Source organism: Eptatretus burgeri, chromosome 9 (assembly GCF_056783735.1).
Source record: "Eptatretus burgeri isolate ZD-2024b chromosome 9, Ebu_testis_v1, whole genome shotgun sequence".
NCBI classification, from domain to species: domain Eukaryota; kingdom Metazoa; phylum Chordata; class Myxini; order Myxiniformes; family Myxinidae; genus Eptatretus; species Eptatretus burgeri.
In genome coordinates, this window is record NC_140969.1 from 84,890,209 (window position 1) to 84,909,882 (window position 19,674).

The window sequence follows — 19,674 nt, forward strand, 5'->3', positions numbered from 1 at the left end:
TTTGCCAGAACGTTGCCAGGTCAAAATCCAGAAAGACTGTTTTCAGTGTGTTATCTTCTCACAGATCAATTAACGCGACTTTTGCCATGGAATCATTGCCTTTGACGACTCCTTTTCCCCTCCACCACCCCCAAAAATGCTGAGTTACAAAACCTTCCCCCCTCCCCCCCAATGATTTTGACTGCATTGGGGAGGGGGATAACCAGTTTGTAATACATTCGGTCACTTTTGTTGTCGGTTGAATTGTTTGGAAGTCTTTAACTCACCTCTTCGCACAATTCTATGTAACCACTTAAACCCTCCACACCTCAACTCTCTACCGATGCCGTGATGAATGCAATCCAAAGTATAAATTTTTAATTAGGATGTTGTTAATTGTCACTTTTGTGGGCGAAGCCAAATATTCAATGTCTTTCATACACATCATCTGCTTTTGAGGAATTAAATGATTTGTCCTGAAAAAAAAGGCAAATAAAAACCATTGCTTCAATCATATTTTGCTAATTTCTCAAATTAAAATGTTCACCCCACAGGTCTTCCGCAGGGGTGCACAACCTAACCTGTTTCCTGGGCCACCAACACATTTTACAGCTCGCCAACACCAGGTGCTGCTCTTGGAACAAATTGCACTTATATGACACCATTTCAGGGACTTCAGGCGTGACGCAACTAACGGTGGTTCCCAGGATGTCATGGAGATGCTCATTCAGTTAATGCAGATCTCAATCTAGATTTGTTCAGGTTCAATAATGGAAACCTTTGCTCAAAATTCTACGTTCTGCAAAAAAGAAACTGGTTTAAGTAGATGATGGCACCAAGGCCCTCAACTACAGTTTGTCCAAACAACGGAAGAAACCGAGTATCAGGTATTGTTTCTATTTCTTCGTCACAATTGGTGAGCACCAGCAGTTCAATAAATTCCTGCTGTAGGTGTGGTTCAGTGTCCTCAGGTGACAAGGATAAAGGATCAGTAAATTACGGACAAGCTTCGGTTGTCTTTGAAAGAGAGAGAAAGAAAGAGAGAGAAAGAAAGAGAGAGAAAGAAAGAGAGAAAAAGAAAGAGAGAAAAAGAAAGAGAGAAAAAGAAAGAGAGAGAAAGAAAAAAAGAGAGAAAAAGAGAGAGAAAGAAAGAAAGAAAGATAGAGATAGAGAGGGAGAACCTTCTCGGAAGCTCCAACTCCAGATTTTCTGCACGAGCTGTCATGTTCCACCCCGAGCGTTGTGCGTCATTTCCTTTACAAGGAAAGATTCCTAATATATTGGAAAGTGTGACGAGTCTCCTTTTGTCAGATGGGTTATAGCATCGGTTTTGCTTGGAATGCCCTGATAGCATTGAATAGCCCTGACGTTAGTTGTGTTTTGCCTTTTAATTAGCTGCGAAGGCAGTTTAAGTGGGCTGTTATAATCACCGAGAAAGGTCTCTTTTTGAAAAAGCTTCGGCTTTGACCTCGAACATCAAATCCATTTGCGATGAAACAATAATTTATGAACACATAAATTACAATTATTATCCCTATTTTTATCGTCATCTATTCAATTGTGTTAATAATTAATGGAGAAGCTTTTCTGTATCACAAAAGGAACAAGGGCATGACAAAACAAGAAACAAAAGAAATAAAGAAAGGACACCTTTGATTTGTCCGTTGCGCTTTCATTCACTCAGTTACCAAATGCAGACGGTGTCCTTGAACGTTTCATTGTGTGAATATTCCTGATTGGTTCGCTTAATTGGAGCAGAAGATGTGCTGAGGGTGGTAAAGGTATTAAGCTGCATGTTGTGCTCCAAGAGATGCTCAAGAGAAGATCCACTTAACCTGCTAAGAGTCAAATGAACTTGTACACACGCCTTCTGTCGATGATAAGCATAATGGGGAGAAACAAGTTAACGAGCATCTCGCATCGACCGACGTTCAAGTGTGTGGAAAGATTCCTAAACGCAGACAAGAACCTCATGATAGGCAAGTGTATCTTCTTTGAATTATCAAGTGAAACAAATCAAATTAAATTGAATCAAGCAATAGCAACACCGAATTTATCGATTTCCACTTTGCTGTGTTGTTTTGAAATTCTATTTACTTTTCAGTTTCACTAACCACACACGAATCTCCGACAGACAGCAAGCCAATGGATGGCGAATCATCTGAACTGCAGTCGCCAATTATGTAATTGAGGCCATTTCAAAATGAAAGACTTGAGTGAACATGTCACAATCTTTCATTTCCAAGGAAAATCCATCAAGACTTGAACTTGCCTTGTCAAAAACAATTATCACATCTTATTAAACCGTTGCCGAAGAGGAGAGGCAGAGGAACATCATTGGAAATATGACACTTTAAAATGGGAATGCAAGGGAAAATGTAAATTCATTCAAATGACAACAGAAAGACAACATTATTTAACAAGTTCACGTAGCATTCCAGCTTTTGGATTAGACCTTTTTGGTTTATCACACGCACTTTGTTTCACTTCGTCTTGAATAAGGGCTGAAAGAGGTCAAAGAACCATCCCATTGACGCCTCGATTAACACAATGGTGCTAATGAAGACAGAAGCATGAATAATTAAAATAGGTTAATCTTTATATTATACGCTTCGCCAAAACAATCCGAACATGAAGAAGTAATAATGTAATTGTTGAAGGACTGTTCCAGCCATTGAGAGACGGGGCCAAAAATAATAACAAGCACGATATCTCAAAAGTTGTCGACGAGTTATGACAAAACTAGGTGGATGAGTTGGTTATGTGACAAGTACAAGCAGATTAGATTTTGGAGGTCCAGATCCAAGTCTGGCCTGTCAGTGGGCTACAAAACTGAAACTGTTCAGCCCAGCGGCGGTATGCACTCTACCGAGTGCCGTTCTAGTTCTCTTATATTTTCGTTCCTGTGTGCTGTTTGTATTTTCATCGAAACTTTTCCATGATGAATCGTCTCTTGTTGTCAATATTGTTGAATTCATTTTTAATGTAGCTTAGGCAAACTCCTCTGATGGCCAGGAGCTAAATCGTCGCGGTTGTGAGGTGGTTTGTCATTCGGTTTCTTCCCACACCCCAACCCTCCTAACCCCACCCCCTGCCTCAATTTTTTTGTTGTTGTTATCCTATTCCGCCAACATTCAAAATAAACCAACGTCACCCGCAGGGTGACCCATATCTTGCCAAAAGGTGACCACGTGTGACTTCTTTAAGGTCACACTGAGGTGAACAGAGCTGCTATCCACCAGGAGCGACTCCTTGAGGAATATCTGCCTACGAGAGAGTCCGATGAGAATCGTTCTACAGAGTAACCATGAAAAATATGCGTTTGCCTCATAACGTCACCAAATGACGTCATAATGTCTCAAGCTTGACATATCTAGAAAGCACTCATCGAGGTGTTCAATTTGAAGTATTACACGATATTGTTACGTTTGAGGGGGGGTATGCATTCAAAGGGTAATTAGGATGTTTAATTAGGTATGCCATGCTGTTCGAGTGTACCAGGATCTCGATGTAATAACACTGAACAACAAAAATTTTTTACTGGAGATGTGTAAAGTGATTTAGACTAATTTGGGTATGCTGATTTCAAAAATCATAACCGTTTTGCTGTATCACGTCAGGACTTTCAGTAACAGAAATATTCCCATTGCCTAGAAGTCAGGATTTCAATGAAATTTACAAAAATTCATTTATTCATTTATTTCATCATGAATGCTTCAAAATTATAGAAATTACAGAAAAACTCCACTAGAATGTAATTAAAAATGCTTTAGGCATTTGGCTTTGCGTTTGTGCTGCTCTGTGTCAGTTTCACGATGCAGGAACCAGCAGAAATCGCCCATCATGTTCGGGTTGTGCCGCCCTTGGTAACGCGTCTCCATGAGTGAAATCTCTTGGTGGAATCGCTCGCCGTGCTCGTCCGAGACTGCTCCCAAGTTGTCAGGGAAGAAGTTCAGGTGCTGGTGTAGGAAATGGATTTTCAGGGACATCCTGGAGCCAAGTTTCCTGAATGACTCCAGCAGCTGCTGCACTATTTCTTCATAGTTGTCCGCGCGCTCGTTCCCCAAGAAGTTGTCCGTCACAGCTTTGAAGCTCCTCCACGCTGCCAGCTCTTTGGGGTTTAGAGTTGTCGGAAAAGTTTCGTCCTTCATAATCTGTCGGATTTGCAGTCCAACAAAGACACCAGCCTTGATCTTGGCCTCCGACAAGGTGTTGCCAAACTTTTCCTTGAGGTATAAAAACCCACGCCCATTCAGATCCATTGCCCGTACAAAACTTTTCATCAAGCCGAGCTTTATGTGGAGTGGTGGAAGGAAAACCTTGGCTGGGTCGACAAGGGCGACATGCTTCACGTTGTGTCGACCAGGTACATGCTCCTTTCGCTCTTCCCAATCTTTCTTCGTCCAGTGATTCTTGTCGTCTCTGCTATCCCAGAGACAAAGGAAGCACATGTATTTCGTGTAGCCTGACTGCAGCCCTAACAACAGCGCCACCACTTTCAAGTCTCCGCAGATGTGCCAGTTGAAGTCATTGTACTTGATGGAATCAAGCAGCTGCCGCATAGTCTCATAGGTCTCTGTCATGCCGAACGCGTGAGCCAGTGGGACTGATGGTTTCTCGTTGCCATTGTGGAGCAAAACAGCCTTCAAGCTGTTCTTCCCCGAGTCGATGAAGAGGCGCCAGTCTGCAGGATCGTGATCACACCCAAGTTCTTTCAACAGACCGTTGATGTCACTGCAGAATGTCATCGTGTCTTTCATCTCAAAGAACTCAGCCATGTCTCTGTGACGTGCTCTGAACAAGGATATCTTGGTGTTAGGTTCCAGTAGATTCCACTGCTGCAGCCTTGATCCAAGCAGCTCTGCCTTCGCCTTTGACAGCGAGAGATCTCTTACAAGATCATTTAAGTCTCCCTGGTTCAGAAGGTGTGGTTCTTGAGTGTCGGGTTCAAAAGGTTCATCATCACCATCCTCTTCACCACTGCTTACAGCTATGTTCTGATAAGCTGGAGGTTTTGGAACGGGGTTCTCGTCATCATGAGGCACAGGTTTACGAGCAGAGACGCAGTCAGCGTACTTGATGTGACCTTTATTCTTCTTGTTGAAGCCGGCGATGCTTGTGCAGCAGAAATAACAATCATCATGATGATTCTGCGGCTCACGCCATATCATGGGCACCGCAAATGGCATGCTTGCGCGCTTGCCCACCAACCACTGAGTCAAGGTTGTGTGACAACTTGTGCAGCAGATGTGTGGTGCCCAGCTCTGTTCTTGGTCCCCCACCTTACACCCGAAGTAGTGAAAGTAGGCGGCCTTCATTTTCACTGCTGTAGATATACTTCGCTGTTGATCTTTTTTGGTATACCGACCACAGACATAACAGAAGTTGTCAGGATGATTGGTACAGGAACGCCTACTCATCTTTATCTGAAAGAAAGAAATATAACACAAGTTAACAACAATTGTACGAAATAGACATGTTAAAGACATATGTAAATTTCATTGAAATCCTGACTTCTAGGCAATGGGAATATTTCTGTGCTTGAAAATCCTGACGTGATACAGCAAAACGGTTATGATTTTTGAAATCAGCGTACCCAAATTAGTCTTAATCACTTTACACATCTCCAGTAAAAAAAAATTTTTGAAATTTGTTGTTCAGTGTAAGTAGCAATTCAGTGGTGATAAGTTGTCTAGTAAATGTCCATTTCTTCAAGGGGGAAATGATAATTGTCACGTAATTAGATAGGGATACGGGATAGGGTAAGTGAGTCTGCGTAAACCCCTTTTAGTATTCTCTGGAGGCTTGCCGTGACGTCACAGGAAAGTGCTGCGGATGGCTCCGCCCCGTGATCACGATTGGCGGACGGCGCAGGGCCAATAAAACGGCTCGATTGGAAGTGACGAGGACGGGAGGATAAAAAGGCTCTGTTCGGGGAAAAGGTGAAGAGGAAGAAGATCGGGACAGAAAGACCGTTTTTTGGGGTGGAGGTTGTTGTGCTGGGAGCGTGCTTTTTGTTGGGCTGTTTTCGATCCTGGTTTCATCGTGTCTTGTGGCCTTCCTGAGCCTCGTCCCTCACCTTGGTTGGCTCTGGGGTTCTGCTGGCTCGGAGTACGGGGTCGAACGGCGGGCGGACCTGCCTCCCTCTCCTGCTCTCAATTTGGTGCCAGAACTGGTTCCCTGGCGGCTGTGAGCGGACTTGGGCCAAGACCAGGAGGTCGACAGCACCACGGTTTCTCCTGCCCCACCTGACGAGAGCAAGGCCAGCTCGTCCGACGCCAATCCAGGGACTGTTGCGTCGACACCACGGTCCAGCCTGACCACCAGGAATAGTTACGGTGTGTGTGTGTGTGTGTGTGTGTGTGTGTGTGTGTGTGTGTGTGTGTGTGTGTGTGTGTGTGTGTGTGTGTGTGTGTGTGTGTGTGTGTGTGTGTGTGTGTATATGTGTGCTTGGCGCCTTAGAGGGTTTGAGATTTGTATATTCATTGGAATTGTCTGTGTTTTCCCCACGCCCGATCCCACACCATCCCGTCGAATCGCCCCGGATCCCTCTTCTTGCCGAGTCTTGTTATTTCTGGTTAGAGGAATAAACGTTATCAACTCAGTGAAAAGCGACTCGTGCCACCTTCCTCGTCCCGTTTGCGGTAGAGCGATTAGGACCGGGTTCTTTGGGTTATAAATAAATAAACCGCCTCCATCGTTTCGGCTCATTCTACGTTGGCGTGACTGTTCAAGTCCCGTGGACGTCACAATATGGTTCCTAAAACTTGAAAATTTGACCTTGGGGTCAAATATGTTTGACCTCAGGCGCTAACCATGAAGGTCAAGGCCAATCGCCACCAAAAACTAATCAGCTGAGCGCCAGACCATATACTACATTCCCATAAAGTTTGGAGATGATTCGATTAAAATTACTCAAAAAAATAAGGGTTTTGTCGACCTCCATGATTTACCGCAAAGTGACCTTGATCTTTATTTGTGCTGAAGGGTATTGTAATAATACTATGATATGTGTACACACAAGAGTTTCCGATGAGAATTGTGCTCTACAGAGTGATATAAAAGGTGAAAAATCCAATGATTACAGACAAACAAACAAAAAAAAAAACTTACCAAGTAACAGATCTTGCAAAACTTCGTTTTGGCAAGTTAATAAAATAAAACTAGAAAGCATCTGAAAATGCAAATCCTGTCCGCGTCCGCTTTGTACTCAAACCAAACTTGACAAAACAAAAAAAATTGTACATTTCTCCATATTCTCAGTTTGTTGAAGATTTGATGACAAAAACTCAATTGGTAAAAATGTTACGGCCTGGACATACACACTGAATCTCAATGGTAAACAAGGATTTTGATTAAAACATTTATGGCTGGTCTACCACTTCACCGATGACGTCATCCTTACAATACCTTATTCCCCATTGGGAGTAGAATGAGATGTGGCAAGTTTCAAATTTTGCCGATCAGTGGTTTCAGAAATACATCGTTTTAACTTTTTGCTTCATGATGTCCAAGACTTCATCGGTGGAGGCATAACAATGGGGAAAAAATAAATGTCCACATCACAAGTAACTACACTGGATGCAAACAATAAACCGGAGTGAAGCAATTCTGCAGTGAATACGAACACATGCGTGTCGGAAGGACAGAACTACTTTCGAGGAGGGATGCTATCAAAGAAGATGACGTTTCAGAAAGCTACCAAAACAGGTTGGAGTCATATGCACGGTTTGTCAGTTACGATACGCCCCAATTTTCAATGATGAATATTTTGGGAAAAACTACAATCCAGTCAACACGTAGCAAGATCCATCAATGCCCACAACATGGGTTTCAAACGGACAACAACAGATCGTCTGCAAAAAAAGAAGATAATACGCATGCGACAGACATGCACGAAATGTTTGAGCAAACCAAGTACGGGAAGACCATTTAAATACCATTAAATATACCATTTAAATACCATTAAAGACCATTTAAAAATGTGGTTAACCGAGGTCTTCGACAACATTCTCCCAAGATTCCACATGTGGGGCGTCTAACAAAAACTTGTCGCACGATGACCTGAAATTTATAACGTGTTCCCAAACCCACCCTTTCTCGAGTACATCAATGGATGGTGCAAATTAAATAGCATTCTAATGGAGGCCTACATCATACATTTCCATGGAAAATCATTAACGCCGACAGTTAAAGTACCATGTATTCGTAGCAACCACTCGTTAGTACATTCACAGAGTCCTGTTTTCAAAAAGTATTTAAATACATTAAAATACAATGAAATGACTGTTTTCACATCGTAAAAACAAAACAAAACAAAGAACGATTTGATATGTTTTTTGATGAACAATGTCCAGGTGGTGCTAACCTGCACAATACATGGTTCCTCATCTGGCTCTCGGGAATGATAAAAGTCCAACACCGTGTGCGAGCCCAGGCTCATGGTAGCTACGGTCGGGTAGTAAAGAGGGCCGTCTCCATGTGGCTGCAACAGACAAGCAAAAAGCTCTAATTATGAAATGATGCCCAAGACTATACCCCATTTATGGTACAATTACCTGCAGCGGGTAATTGAAGTGATAGGTCAAGCAGCCCATGATAATTTGGCTTATGAGAACAAATACAAAAAATTCCAACACCATTGCCGAACATTACGCAACTTACATATCAATTACGCTAAAAAAACATCGTACTACAATGTTTCCAAATCGAAACAAATGCAGTGTGCGATTGTTCGGCAATTTGATTCACTCCGTTGGTGGATGACACAAAATCATAACAACTTGGTCATCTGACGGTATAGAGCGGATTAAAAATCCATCAGCGAGCTACGAAAATGCAGTATAAAAAATCTCCACAATGTATGTGCATGCTCGTGCTGGACAAAATGCTCGTGCCTGAGACAGAATAAACAACCAGACAATAAATCTACTCCCCTCACCCTGCTATCCATCCATCCATTCATTGGGACCATACTCTGTACAGAGTGTTGGTGCTGCCTAAGCAGTCTCCTTGGCTATTGGGCACCATACTGGATGGGTCACCACTCCGACACAGGACACCAGCAAGCTGGCACTCATTTTGCCGACCTCGGAAGGATGACAGGCAGAGTCAACCCCACCTGGTATTAATTCAATAGCTGAGTGGGATTTGAACTCAGGATCCTAGAATCCAAAGGCCACCACCCTAATCATTAAGCCAACACCAGGCATAACCCCACTATGATCCACTAACGAGTACTCTGTTGAAATATAAGTTCACTGAATGCAATTCTGTGTGAATGTGTTTGTTTGCTGTCCTTCATATTCAAAGATGGCACTTCACATGTAACATGTGAACCACCTGATAAATTTGTTTGTAGTACAGATGCAGCTGACCAGATATCAACCACACTGTGAGATAGCAAGTGGTGTAACCTGGTTTCAAGGAATCTCCAATAAGACCAGAGCACCTGCTACCTGCAGTCCAGGTAGGAAATTGTAATTCGTTCAGGGTGCTAGAGAAAACTTGCCCACTCTTCGTGAAGGGCACCTTGGGATCTTTAACATCTCATAGGATATGCTTGCCTCACACGTTGCTCAGCTCGACACCGTAGAAAACCAAGGCCTCAAAATGATTAGAATCTCCCATGATGAAGTCTCTGGGCCTATCACTCTTGCATTGCAGAAAGGTCAGTGGTCTCTCTCTCTTTGAGTGCCTCTTTTCTGGTCTTGCTCCCTCTTGCACTTTCCATGCTCGTCCCCACCTTCCCCACAAAACATCAGGATGACAGATTATAGCTGAGTCAGGATTCAAACCCAGGCTAGACAGCTCTGAGTCGAGTGTGCTTCCCTCAGGCAAGGTTAAAGCTGGGGAATGCAATTCAGAAAGAGAAAGGGGAGATTTGCATTGTTTGTAAGAACATCAAAATATTTGGGAAAGTACAAACAGGGGGCACAAATGTTATTAATAAAAAGCAGATGTTCATGATGTTAAACAACAATCTGCTTGATCCAATTCTGAAAGGATTTTGGAGTTCATAGAGCAGATGCATACACTGTCAGGAACATAGCACTACCCAGTTTAACTAAATAATAGGCTTTCAACAATGGACCAGGGGCAAGATGTGATACATTTGTCCTGCCCTACATGAGACCAGAGTCATCAATATATGTACTCCTCACAGAGCATCACTGCTGCTTGAAACGGTCTCTTGTTAAGGGTTGTGCTGGGTGGTTTTCCATTGCCTTCCCAGCAATCAGATTCATGCCGCTGGTGATAACTTGCCCACTCTTCATGAAGGACACCATGGGATCATTGACATCCACCAACTAATGCCAGCAGACAGGACGCCCCAGGTTAACATCCATCCAAGGGACGGCACACATATAGATGAATCACCTTGAATGTGCAATACCAGGATGGGTGCTTATTGTTGGCGCAGGATTCAAACCCAGGCTGGATAGCTCAGAAGCGAGTGTAGGTACCTTTAGGTTATCCTACCAACCCTGCTCATCAAAAAAAAAAATGACAATCTTAATGTTAATCAGACAACAGCCAGAAACTGAAGCATTTGGGATTAATGAAAGTTGTGCATATCTTCTTACACTAGAAAAATACAGTGTGTGTGTGTGTGTGTGTGTGTGTGTGTGTGTGTGTGTGTGTGTGTGTGTGTGTGTGTGTGTGTGTGTGTGTGTGTGTGTGTGTGTGTGTGTGTGTGTGTGTGTAGTTGGTGTCTCGATATATGGGTGTCAGAATGAGGAATGGAGTCCTCCCAGGGTGGGCTCAAAGTATCCACATTCATGTCGGTAAGGGGTCATGATTCATGGGCCAAACTGTGAAGTTTTATGTTTTCAAGGTTTTGTGCCGAGGGCTCTCTTCAGGATCGTTACTAAGCCCCGGACGGCTTCCAACTGTAGTTCGTTTGTAGTGATATTCCCAGGGATGGTTTTAAATATCTCTGTGAGGTCATTCAGCATCAATTCCCATGAGGTTCTTCGTCATCAATGGAACAACTTTAGCATTCTTCAGCTTCCAGGATCTTCTCACTTCATGCTTGAGATCTTGGTATTTGGTTATTTTCTTGATTTCTGCATCATTAATCCAAAATCACCAGTATTAGCACCTCAATTAGCAATGTCTTCTCCTCTTTTTTTTGCACCTAAGTATGATATCTGGTCGCAATGATTTGTTTTCGATGTTCACGCTCGATGGGATCATGAGGTCGTAGGTGAGCGGAACTTCAATGTTTTCAGTGATTGCTTTTGGTTCATTTCCCCACAAATTTTCTGGAACGAGAATATCAAAGTTTTTGCAGATGTGCCAGTGGATTACTTTACAAACTTTGTTGTGTCGTTGTGTGTACAGCTGTTCTGACACGTTTTTTTGTTATTTTTTTTCGTGTTCAGTCATTAAGCCTCACATATCATTCTCTTTGCTAGTCCCACATCCACCCCTCACCTGACTTTTTTTTTCTTCCTCTCCCCCACCCTTTTCTCTCACTGCCCCCTCCTCGCTCCCCCCTCATAAAATGCAGCACTCACTCCTCCCACACCTCTGTCACTGTCTGACACACACACACACACACACACACACACACACACACACACACACACACACACACACACACACACACACACACACACACACCGCTCCCTCCCACAGTGAATAGCCAAGTTTGGTGAGGTGTCACTCTCCCCAACTCCCCCTCCTTCATCCTCTCTTCCTCCCCTTCTCCCTCTCACCCTACACCTGTCTCCTCTCTCTCTCTCCCTCCCTCTTTCTCTCCCCCCCCCTATACCTGTCTCCTCTCTCTCTCTCCCTCCCTCTTTCTCTCCCCCCCCCACTTTATTGACCCGTCAGCAAAGCGACAAGGCTGTATTTGCTCGTATTCAAATGAAAGAAAATAAAACTGAAACAAAAGTTATTAATCAAAAGGAAACACAGACAATATGAGCAGCAAATATTACTTCATTTGAAGGAAAACTAGAAAAGAGAAAGCAATGCAAATGTGTCAGAGGATATTCAGCACCAGTCAAAAGTTTGGAACACCGACTCGTTCAAGGGTTTTTCTTTATTTTTACTATTTTCTACATTGTGCTATCTTCAGGTGAAATTCGCACAAAGTGAGTGAGTAATGATGAAGAACAGTCTAGACACCTATCAGCAAAGTCAATTCTGATTGGACGTTCTCCACTGATGCGTCATCACCTCCCAATGGTCGAGGTGGGAGGAGCCTGTTCAGTGTTCAGCTCTCCAATTGGAGGTTGCAGAGTCTGAGACAGAGCCGCTGAGGCTGTCCATCGGTGATCATGAGACGAGTTTGCTTATTTGTGCAAAGAAGAAGAGGAACACAAAGCGAGTGGACAAACTCTTTTTGCCGACATAACATAGGGTCCATGGAACAGATAAATGTCACTTCTCGTATTCACAGATGCGTGAGACTTCGTCCCCTACTCAATCCAATGCTGTCCAATGGCAGATGTCCAACACGATGTTGGGATTGATGCTGGGACCTTCCTACAAGCATGTATCGGCTGTATTCGTGTACCAATTGTGTTTTTCCTGATGGACAAAGGGACATGCTGTTTGATTGTCAGAGTCTGGGTAGTTCTGCCCACATACCGAGCATCAGAATGTAAATATTAGATTGTCTTCATCATTACTCACTCATTTTCTCCATTTTTTTTTGGGGGGGGGGTTATACCTTGTTGAGGCTCGTATGAGAGCTAACACAACGCAATGATCCGAAAAGCCTTGGTTTCCACAGCGTGAAGCCGAGAAAGGTGGGAGGCAGGAGCCCCAACCCAGAGGGGAGAGCAGGATTGTTGCGAATCTGGAAGCCGTGAGCACTCAACATACAGGTCTTATAGAAGTTATATCGGTAAGTATGTGTTTTTTAGTTAGGATCCCCATCCCTTGTCTAATGGGTGATTAAATGTAAATGCGCTGCGTAGTTATTTTGATAGTTAGGGTTTTTCTTGTATTTTTACACCACCAACATCAACGCCGACAACACCGCATCACCCTCACCTCACTTCCTTCACCTCGCTCTGGCCGACATCATGGTGGGCGGAGTTCAAGGAGGAGCCGCGCGGCGGCCCTCAACCAATCAGCGTGCAACGAGTGAGGTGACCGTCGCCCGGCCAATCAGACTTCCCCAGCCTGGTGTTGGCTCAGTGGTTAGGGTGGCGGCTTGGAATTCCAGGGTCCTGAGTTCAAGCCCCGTCGGCTGCTGAATTAATACACCAGGGGGTCGACTCAGCCTGTCATCCTTCTGAGGTTGGCGAAATGAGTACCAGTTCCAGTGTGTGTACTGGTAGAGGGGCACTGCATCAGCGACACAGTCGCGCCTCAAGAAATGATAGCTACCCCGGCAGCTAAGCTGCCATACGACCACCAGACTTCCCCGACTGTGTGAGGGGCGGTCCACGTGATGTCACCACGCCCCCGGGCCAATCAAGGAGCTTGCCGCCCGTTTTGGCCAGTGGGAGAGACGACGAGCGATTTGCGCGACAAAACCAGCCAATGAGAGAGGGAGGGTCGCGAGGAGGCGCCCCCCCCCCCGAGGAGGGGGGGTATAATTATGGGCGTGGTCTGCACGCGCGGAGAGTTTGTTCTGGCAAGAAGTGAGCATCTGCATGCAAGGTGGCTCAGTGCGAAAGCGTCTGCGCACGGAGTGGTCGGTGCAACGGAGGGTCTTCTCCTGCCAGCCTTTGCCCTGCCGACTTCGTTCGCCTGGAGCCCGGTTGTGAGGGCGTCTGGATCGTCTGGATCATGCTGGGGGTCCAGTTCTGCCCCGTGGACCTGGTCCTTGAAGACCGCACGAGGCGGAAAGGTCAAACAGACTCTCACCTCCAGCTCGACTGTCCTCCGAGCTGCAGGTCCAAATAAAGACCACTTTGGTCCGATTCTTGTGTGTGTGTGTGTGTGTGTGTGTGTGTGTGTGTGTGTGTGTGTGTGTGTGTGTGTGTGTGTGTGTGTGTGTGTGTGTGTGTGTGTGTGTGTGGCGCCAGTCCATAAGTTATGAATTAAGTGCCTTCTTTGCTTATACATACGTGTATTTCTTTTAATCGGTTTAACTCTGCCCTTATGTGCTCCCCTCATTTCCCCATTGTGAATAAATACCCCGATTGTTAAATGTTTCAGCTCGTTCGTGTCCTTTCCTCCATTGACTTAGCATCCTGCGTGTTGGAAAATTAGCCAGGCTGTTGCCGCTGTAATGGCACATTTGGACCGATTGATCAGGGGTCAGGGGATCAACATCAACGGAGGTGATGACCGAATAAAATAAAATAAAAATGACCGAATAAAAGGATCAGGGGTGTAGGGAGCGAACCCCCCCCCCCCACCCAGATCTCAGCGATAAACCGCTCGGGTCGCACACGGTTCGAGTACGTTAAGCAGCTCGTTCCGTACGGGTGCCGTCGAGGGTGAATTTCCCAGGTAGTTTGGACCACGTGGGTATTTAGGTAAATTGAAATTGGCAATCGACCCTACCCCACGAGGTCGACCTATTGGCGAACTTCAGTCCGATAAGGGACGTTATCCGGAGTGACGACCTATAAATTCTGGGTGATCGGTGGAGTTGACCCTGCAGCTCCATCTAGCGGTCGTGTCCGTCGCCGATACCCAGCCCCGTAACATTTGGTGTTCAGGAGCGGGACTCGAACCCCTCCGTCTCCACAAAATTCACGGATTCGGATCAGGGGTGTAGGGAGCGAACCCCCGCCCCACCCCCCCGTTTCCCCCAAATTACGAGCAGTTTAAATTTTATTTCCAACACGCGACATGTCTAGCCAAAACGAGCTGAGGCGGGTGGGTAGTAGTAGTGTAGAGTTAGACGAACCCATGGTCCAGGACGCCAACCCCATGCAAGAATTTTCCCCGCAGCCGAACCCAGAAGTGGTTTTGGGAGCGGCGGGAGAGCGGCGCATGAGCGCCCCTCCAGCAAACTGTCCTCCCGGCCACTAGCGAATCGTCTCCGTCAGGGACATTTTACTGGAGCCTGTCAGTGGAAGTATTGAATGGATTTAAAAAGAAATGAAAGAAAATATGAAAAATGAAATAAAAACGAGTGCACAAAGAATGGAAAATAAAATGGACGCAAATGCGCAGAAAATGGATGGGATGAAGGGTGATATGCGAACGCGGCGGGGTGAGATGCAGAGGATGGGGTTGAACCTCCAGGAAAGGGCAAAAGGCAATAAGGGCGATCGCACGTGGCAAAATGCGGACAATGGACTGCATCATGGCAGCACCACGTGGCGGAGACACCGAACCGACAGGAGGGAGTGCAAATTGTCGGTCCTGCGATGAATACGGGTGAGGTCGGGATGACGAGAGACGTCGTCACGATAATTGGGGAGACTGAAATTAATAAACACGGGGAGACGATGGAAATGAAAACAGAGACACAAGGACAAACACAGGAATTAAAAGAAATAACAGAGATACGGGAGATTGATCAGGTGACGGAGACGCAGACATCCAGAGAGGGGAACGAATTGGATGAGGAAATTGATGAGCACACACAGGTAGAGATAGTGAGGGACAATGGGGTTGAGCTTGGGGAATGTGTTGTGACCCGGTGCGAGCAGCAGGATATCCTCCTTAAGGAACAAAGGGAGACGCTATGCTCCCTTGAAGCAGATCGCGACGAGGTGAGTCCAATCGAGCTGAACGAGGTGGAGCTGATGAGTGCTGTGAATGGGTACACGCGGAGCTTGGGGGGTAAAGAGATCCCGGGACCGCTTGATGTAACACGAATCCCCGAAGTGATTGTCCCGGTGTGTGTGGTTAAGAGTGTGTAGAAACGTGCGTATAGCGTAAGTGAAATGGTGTGCATGAGTGCGTGCGGGGAGTTGAAATGTGGACGGATTCAGACGGGAGACAGGAATGGTGAGCCTGGAGGGCCGCAAAGGATTAATTTGACAACCGCGCCAGGTTCGCGCAACGGCACGTATGAGGTCCGTGGCGCACTTCGCACACGGCCTGCACGCGCACGTCTTCGCGATCCGGCCCGGAAAAACGTTCCACGTCGGATACGAGCTGGCCGCGTGGATGGCGAAAATATAGGCGTGTTGAATGAATTTGGAACACGGGGGTTCCCATGTGCAAGCATGTGCAAAGCTCCACGTGCTGCATACCACGTGTTCTGTTCGCGGAATGCGCGGAGCGGGTTTCCGGGACGATACGCTCATGCCGGCCTGCACGGGAAACCGCGCAGGCTCAGTGCGCGGGTGACGTCATCGGGGATCTCGCGGCGTGAGCTGCGGGCGAACAGCGCACGTAGTCCCATGTGGGGAATCCCGCGAGAGTGATCGCTTGTTGCGATGTGCAGGGTGACATCATGGCTGCACGGATCGGCCATCAGAGGGGACGTTGGTATCGCCCAAAGGGATGAACGGGCGTGCCGTAAACCGCCACCATGGCGGTGCAGAGAAAAATAAAAATAAAAAGCCTCGCTCCAAGTACACGGCCCGGCCTGGATGTGGCAAGCATCCTGGGATTGGGAAAAGGAAGCACTAGTTAGTGGGATGGGTTAGCGTTAGTTAGACTGGCTTCATGGGGACATGGGTTGATCCTCATGGAGCCCGTGGAATGGGTTAGTTACAGGGATTTTAGGACAGATTTCGAAAATGGATTTTTCTGGAAGACACAGACAGACATGGAATGTGTAGTGGGGACATAGCTTAGCTACGTAGATTAAAAGGAATGTGCATTAGTTTAAGGGACGACTAGGGAGCATGAGTTAGTTCGGGCAATTTAGTTAGGAGAATGGTAGTGTGGAGTGTTGGTGCGAGTTGGAAAGTGGAGAACGTGTGATAAATGAGTGCGGGTCAGCGGGCCCGAGTGTGTGAGTGGAGTGAATGTGGAATGCATGGTGCGAATGAATGAGTGGGTGGAGGAGTGAAACCCACCCAAGTGACCCCGGGGTCAGTTTAGTGTTAGTTAGTGGGTTAGTCAAATTTACAAAAGGAGGTCGTTTTGTTGTTGGTGTCGGGAAAAGGCACGAAACCCGTTTGGAGGGGTGGGGTAGTAAAATTCACCGGCTGGGAGCGTGGCTTGGGAAGATGAGTAGTGGGCACCCCGGGCACCGAAGTAGTCGGCCAGAGTAGACCAAGGGTCCAAGATATTGTACTGGGCACAGGGAACCCACAGTACGGGACCCGGAGCACCAAAGATGGCACGTGGGCATGGAAGGGGGGAAATGCCAGGAAGGGTAACCCCTGGTTCATAGGGAGCAGGTAGGCTCGGAGACAGCCTCAGGTCCTGGGGGTGCCATAATTTGAGATTCGGCAGAGGGGGAATCTCTGCCAAGTGAGCCACGCTGCCCAGCCATGAAATTGTGCAAGGGCACGGAAGAAAATTTGAGGGCTCGGCCCAAATTTATAATAGACACCAACACAGGCGACGGGAATCATGGTTGTTAGAACCTATAATTTAAGTGACAGGCGCTTTGGAAAGCCCCGTGGTAGTTTAAAGTTAATAAAAAGTGGGATAGTTAGGAGATGGACCCCTTCACACCATCCATCCCTTCACTCTCTGGACCCACCTTGGGTTAGATTTCTGAACTCTGCAGGAGGCCATTCTGATGCTTTGTTGGGCCTCGAGACAGGATGCTAGTCTCTCCCTGTTCCCCTCCAGAAAGGGAACGTAGGGGTTGGGAGTAGGCTAGGTTGATAGGATAGGTTAGTCGGACAAAGACAGGAAGTGGGTTAGGGAGACGGAATTATAAAATAAATAAATAAAATAAATTAATATATGTATATATATATATATATATATATATATATATATATATATATATATAAATAAAAATAAAGAGGGGCTAAATTTTGTTGTTTTGTGTTGCAAATTAAGGGAGTGGGTATGGACAGAGACAGGCAAAGGCGATAGGTTGGAGGGAGACAGTAGGGTAGGTCCGAGTCAGTTTTCAGAGCGGCCGGCACCACCGCACTCCCTCCAGACCCACACGGAACGAGATCAGAGGCCGGCCAGCTTCACCTGCCGGCATGTTGTGCTGTACTTGCTGTTCCGCATTTGTCTTGCCATGCCTTGTTCGCCTGCCTCCGCCATAACCCCATGCCTGCTAGCCCATATTTGCATTTCCCTGTGTCATCATCCTCAACCATGTGCACCAGGATCATCCAGTTTTGCAAGGACTGCCCTGCAGGCAGCCACATCACGGGGACTGCATTGAGCAGCCCGTGCATCATTATTGTGTTTTGATATCATCCATTCGTTTCCATGAGCCAGAGAATGCAGTGAGCAGCCTGGCCACCTCTTCTTGCACAGAGGAGCCGGAGACTTCATTGGGCAGCCTGGCTACCTCTTCAAATGGCCTGTGGGACGGCACATGGCATGCCGTGTTAGGGTGAGTTGCCTGCAGCAGCTGGGGGTGTGAAAGAATGAAAAGAAGAAGGTTAACTGAAATACTCAAGGGGGACCTTTTGAGCAGGCCCCGAGGACGAATGACCTTTAAGCTGCTGTGCACTCACCCACACAAACTGTTAACATTACCATGCCTTTTTCCCCACAGATGACAGGTCCTGGGCCATGGTTAGTGTAAATAGTTAAGGTAAAAATTGTAAATAAGTTCTTTAACCCACCTGCATGTTTGTTGTAGTGCCGGCAATTATATATTTAAGTCGTCTGTGTGACTGTTAGTTAGTTACGCAGCGCATTAGGTTAATTATTTTTGGGACATGTATGAAAAAAATGTCGCACTCTGGGATCCAAAGGTAACGTGAATTAGGGGAAAACTTACACATGCTGGTCACACGAAAATTTGTCGACTCGTGACGAATCTGTAAAAAGGGGAGGGGGTAGTGTTGCGAATCTGGAAGCCGTGAGCACTCAACATACAGGTCCTATAAAACAGTTATATTGGTAAGTATGTGTTTTTTAGTTAGGGTCCCCGTCCCTTGTCTAATGGGTGATTAAATGTAAATGCGCTGCGTAGTTATTTTGATTTTTAGATTTTCTTGTATTTTTACACCACCAACATCAACGCCGACAACACCGCATCACCCTCACCTTCACTTCGCTCTGGCCGACGTCATGGTGGGCGGAGTTCAAGGAGGAGCCGCGCGGCGACCCTCGACCAATCAGTGTGCAACGAGTGAGGTGACCGTCGCCCAGCCATTCAGACTTTCCCGACTGTGTGAGGGGCGGTCCACGTGATGTCATCACGCCACCGGGCCAATCAAGGAGTTTGACGCCCGTTTTGGCCAGTGGGAGAGACGACAAGCGATTTGTGCGCCAAAACCAGCCAGTGAGAGAGGGAGGGTCGCGAGGAGGTGGCCCCCTTCCTCTCTGAGGAGGGGGGTATAATTATGGGCGTGGTCTGCACGCGTGGAGGGATTGGTTCTGGCAAGAAGTGAGCATCTGCGTGCAAGGTGGTTCAGTGCGAAAGCGTCTGTGCACGGACTGGTCGGTGCAAGGAAGGGTCTTCTCCTGCCAGCTTTCGCCCTGCCGACTTCGTTCGCCTGGAGCCCGGTTGTGAGGGCATCTGGATTGTCTGGATCGTGCTGGGGGTCCAGTTCTGCCCCGAGGACCTGGTCCTTGAAGACCGCACGAGGCGGAAAGGTCAAACAGACTCTCGCCTCTAGCTCGACTGTCCTGCGGGCTGGAGGTCCGAATAAAGACCACTTTGGTCCGATTATTTTGGGTGTGTGCATGTGTGTGTGTTTGTGGCGCCAGTCCATAAGT

General features: G+C 46.6%; 1 protein-coding gene across 7 annotated transcripts in view; it reads right to left on the reverse strand.

Annotated features, from left to right (window-relative positions):
* The window catches only part of ALKBH6 (alkB homolog 6, nucleotide demethylase), a 116,183-nt gene that overhangs the window by 21,395 nt on the left and 75,114 nt on the right, over positions 1-19,674 (reverse strand). For 4 of the 7 annotated variants that reach the window (XM_085895886.1, XM_085895884.1, XM_085895883.1 and 1 more), the window contains 2 exons: positions 8,348-8,464; positions 1,668-5,405 (listed from right to left, as the gene is read on the reverse strand). In XM_085895886.1, the coding sequence (XP_085752012.1) occupies positions 3,738-5,405; positions 8,348-8,464 (1,785 nt within the window). In that variant the 3' untranslated portion in view covers positions 1,668-3,737. Of the gene's footprint in view, positions 1-1,667; positions 5,406-8,347; positions 8,465-19,674 lie in introns of those variants that run through there. The other 3 variants (XM_085895888.1, XM_085895889.1, XM_085895887.1) reach the window with 1 other exon arrangement.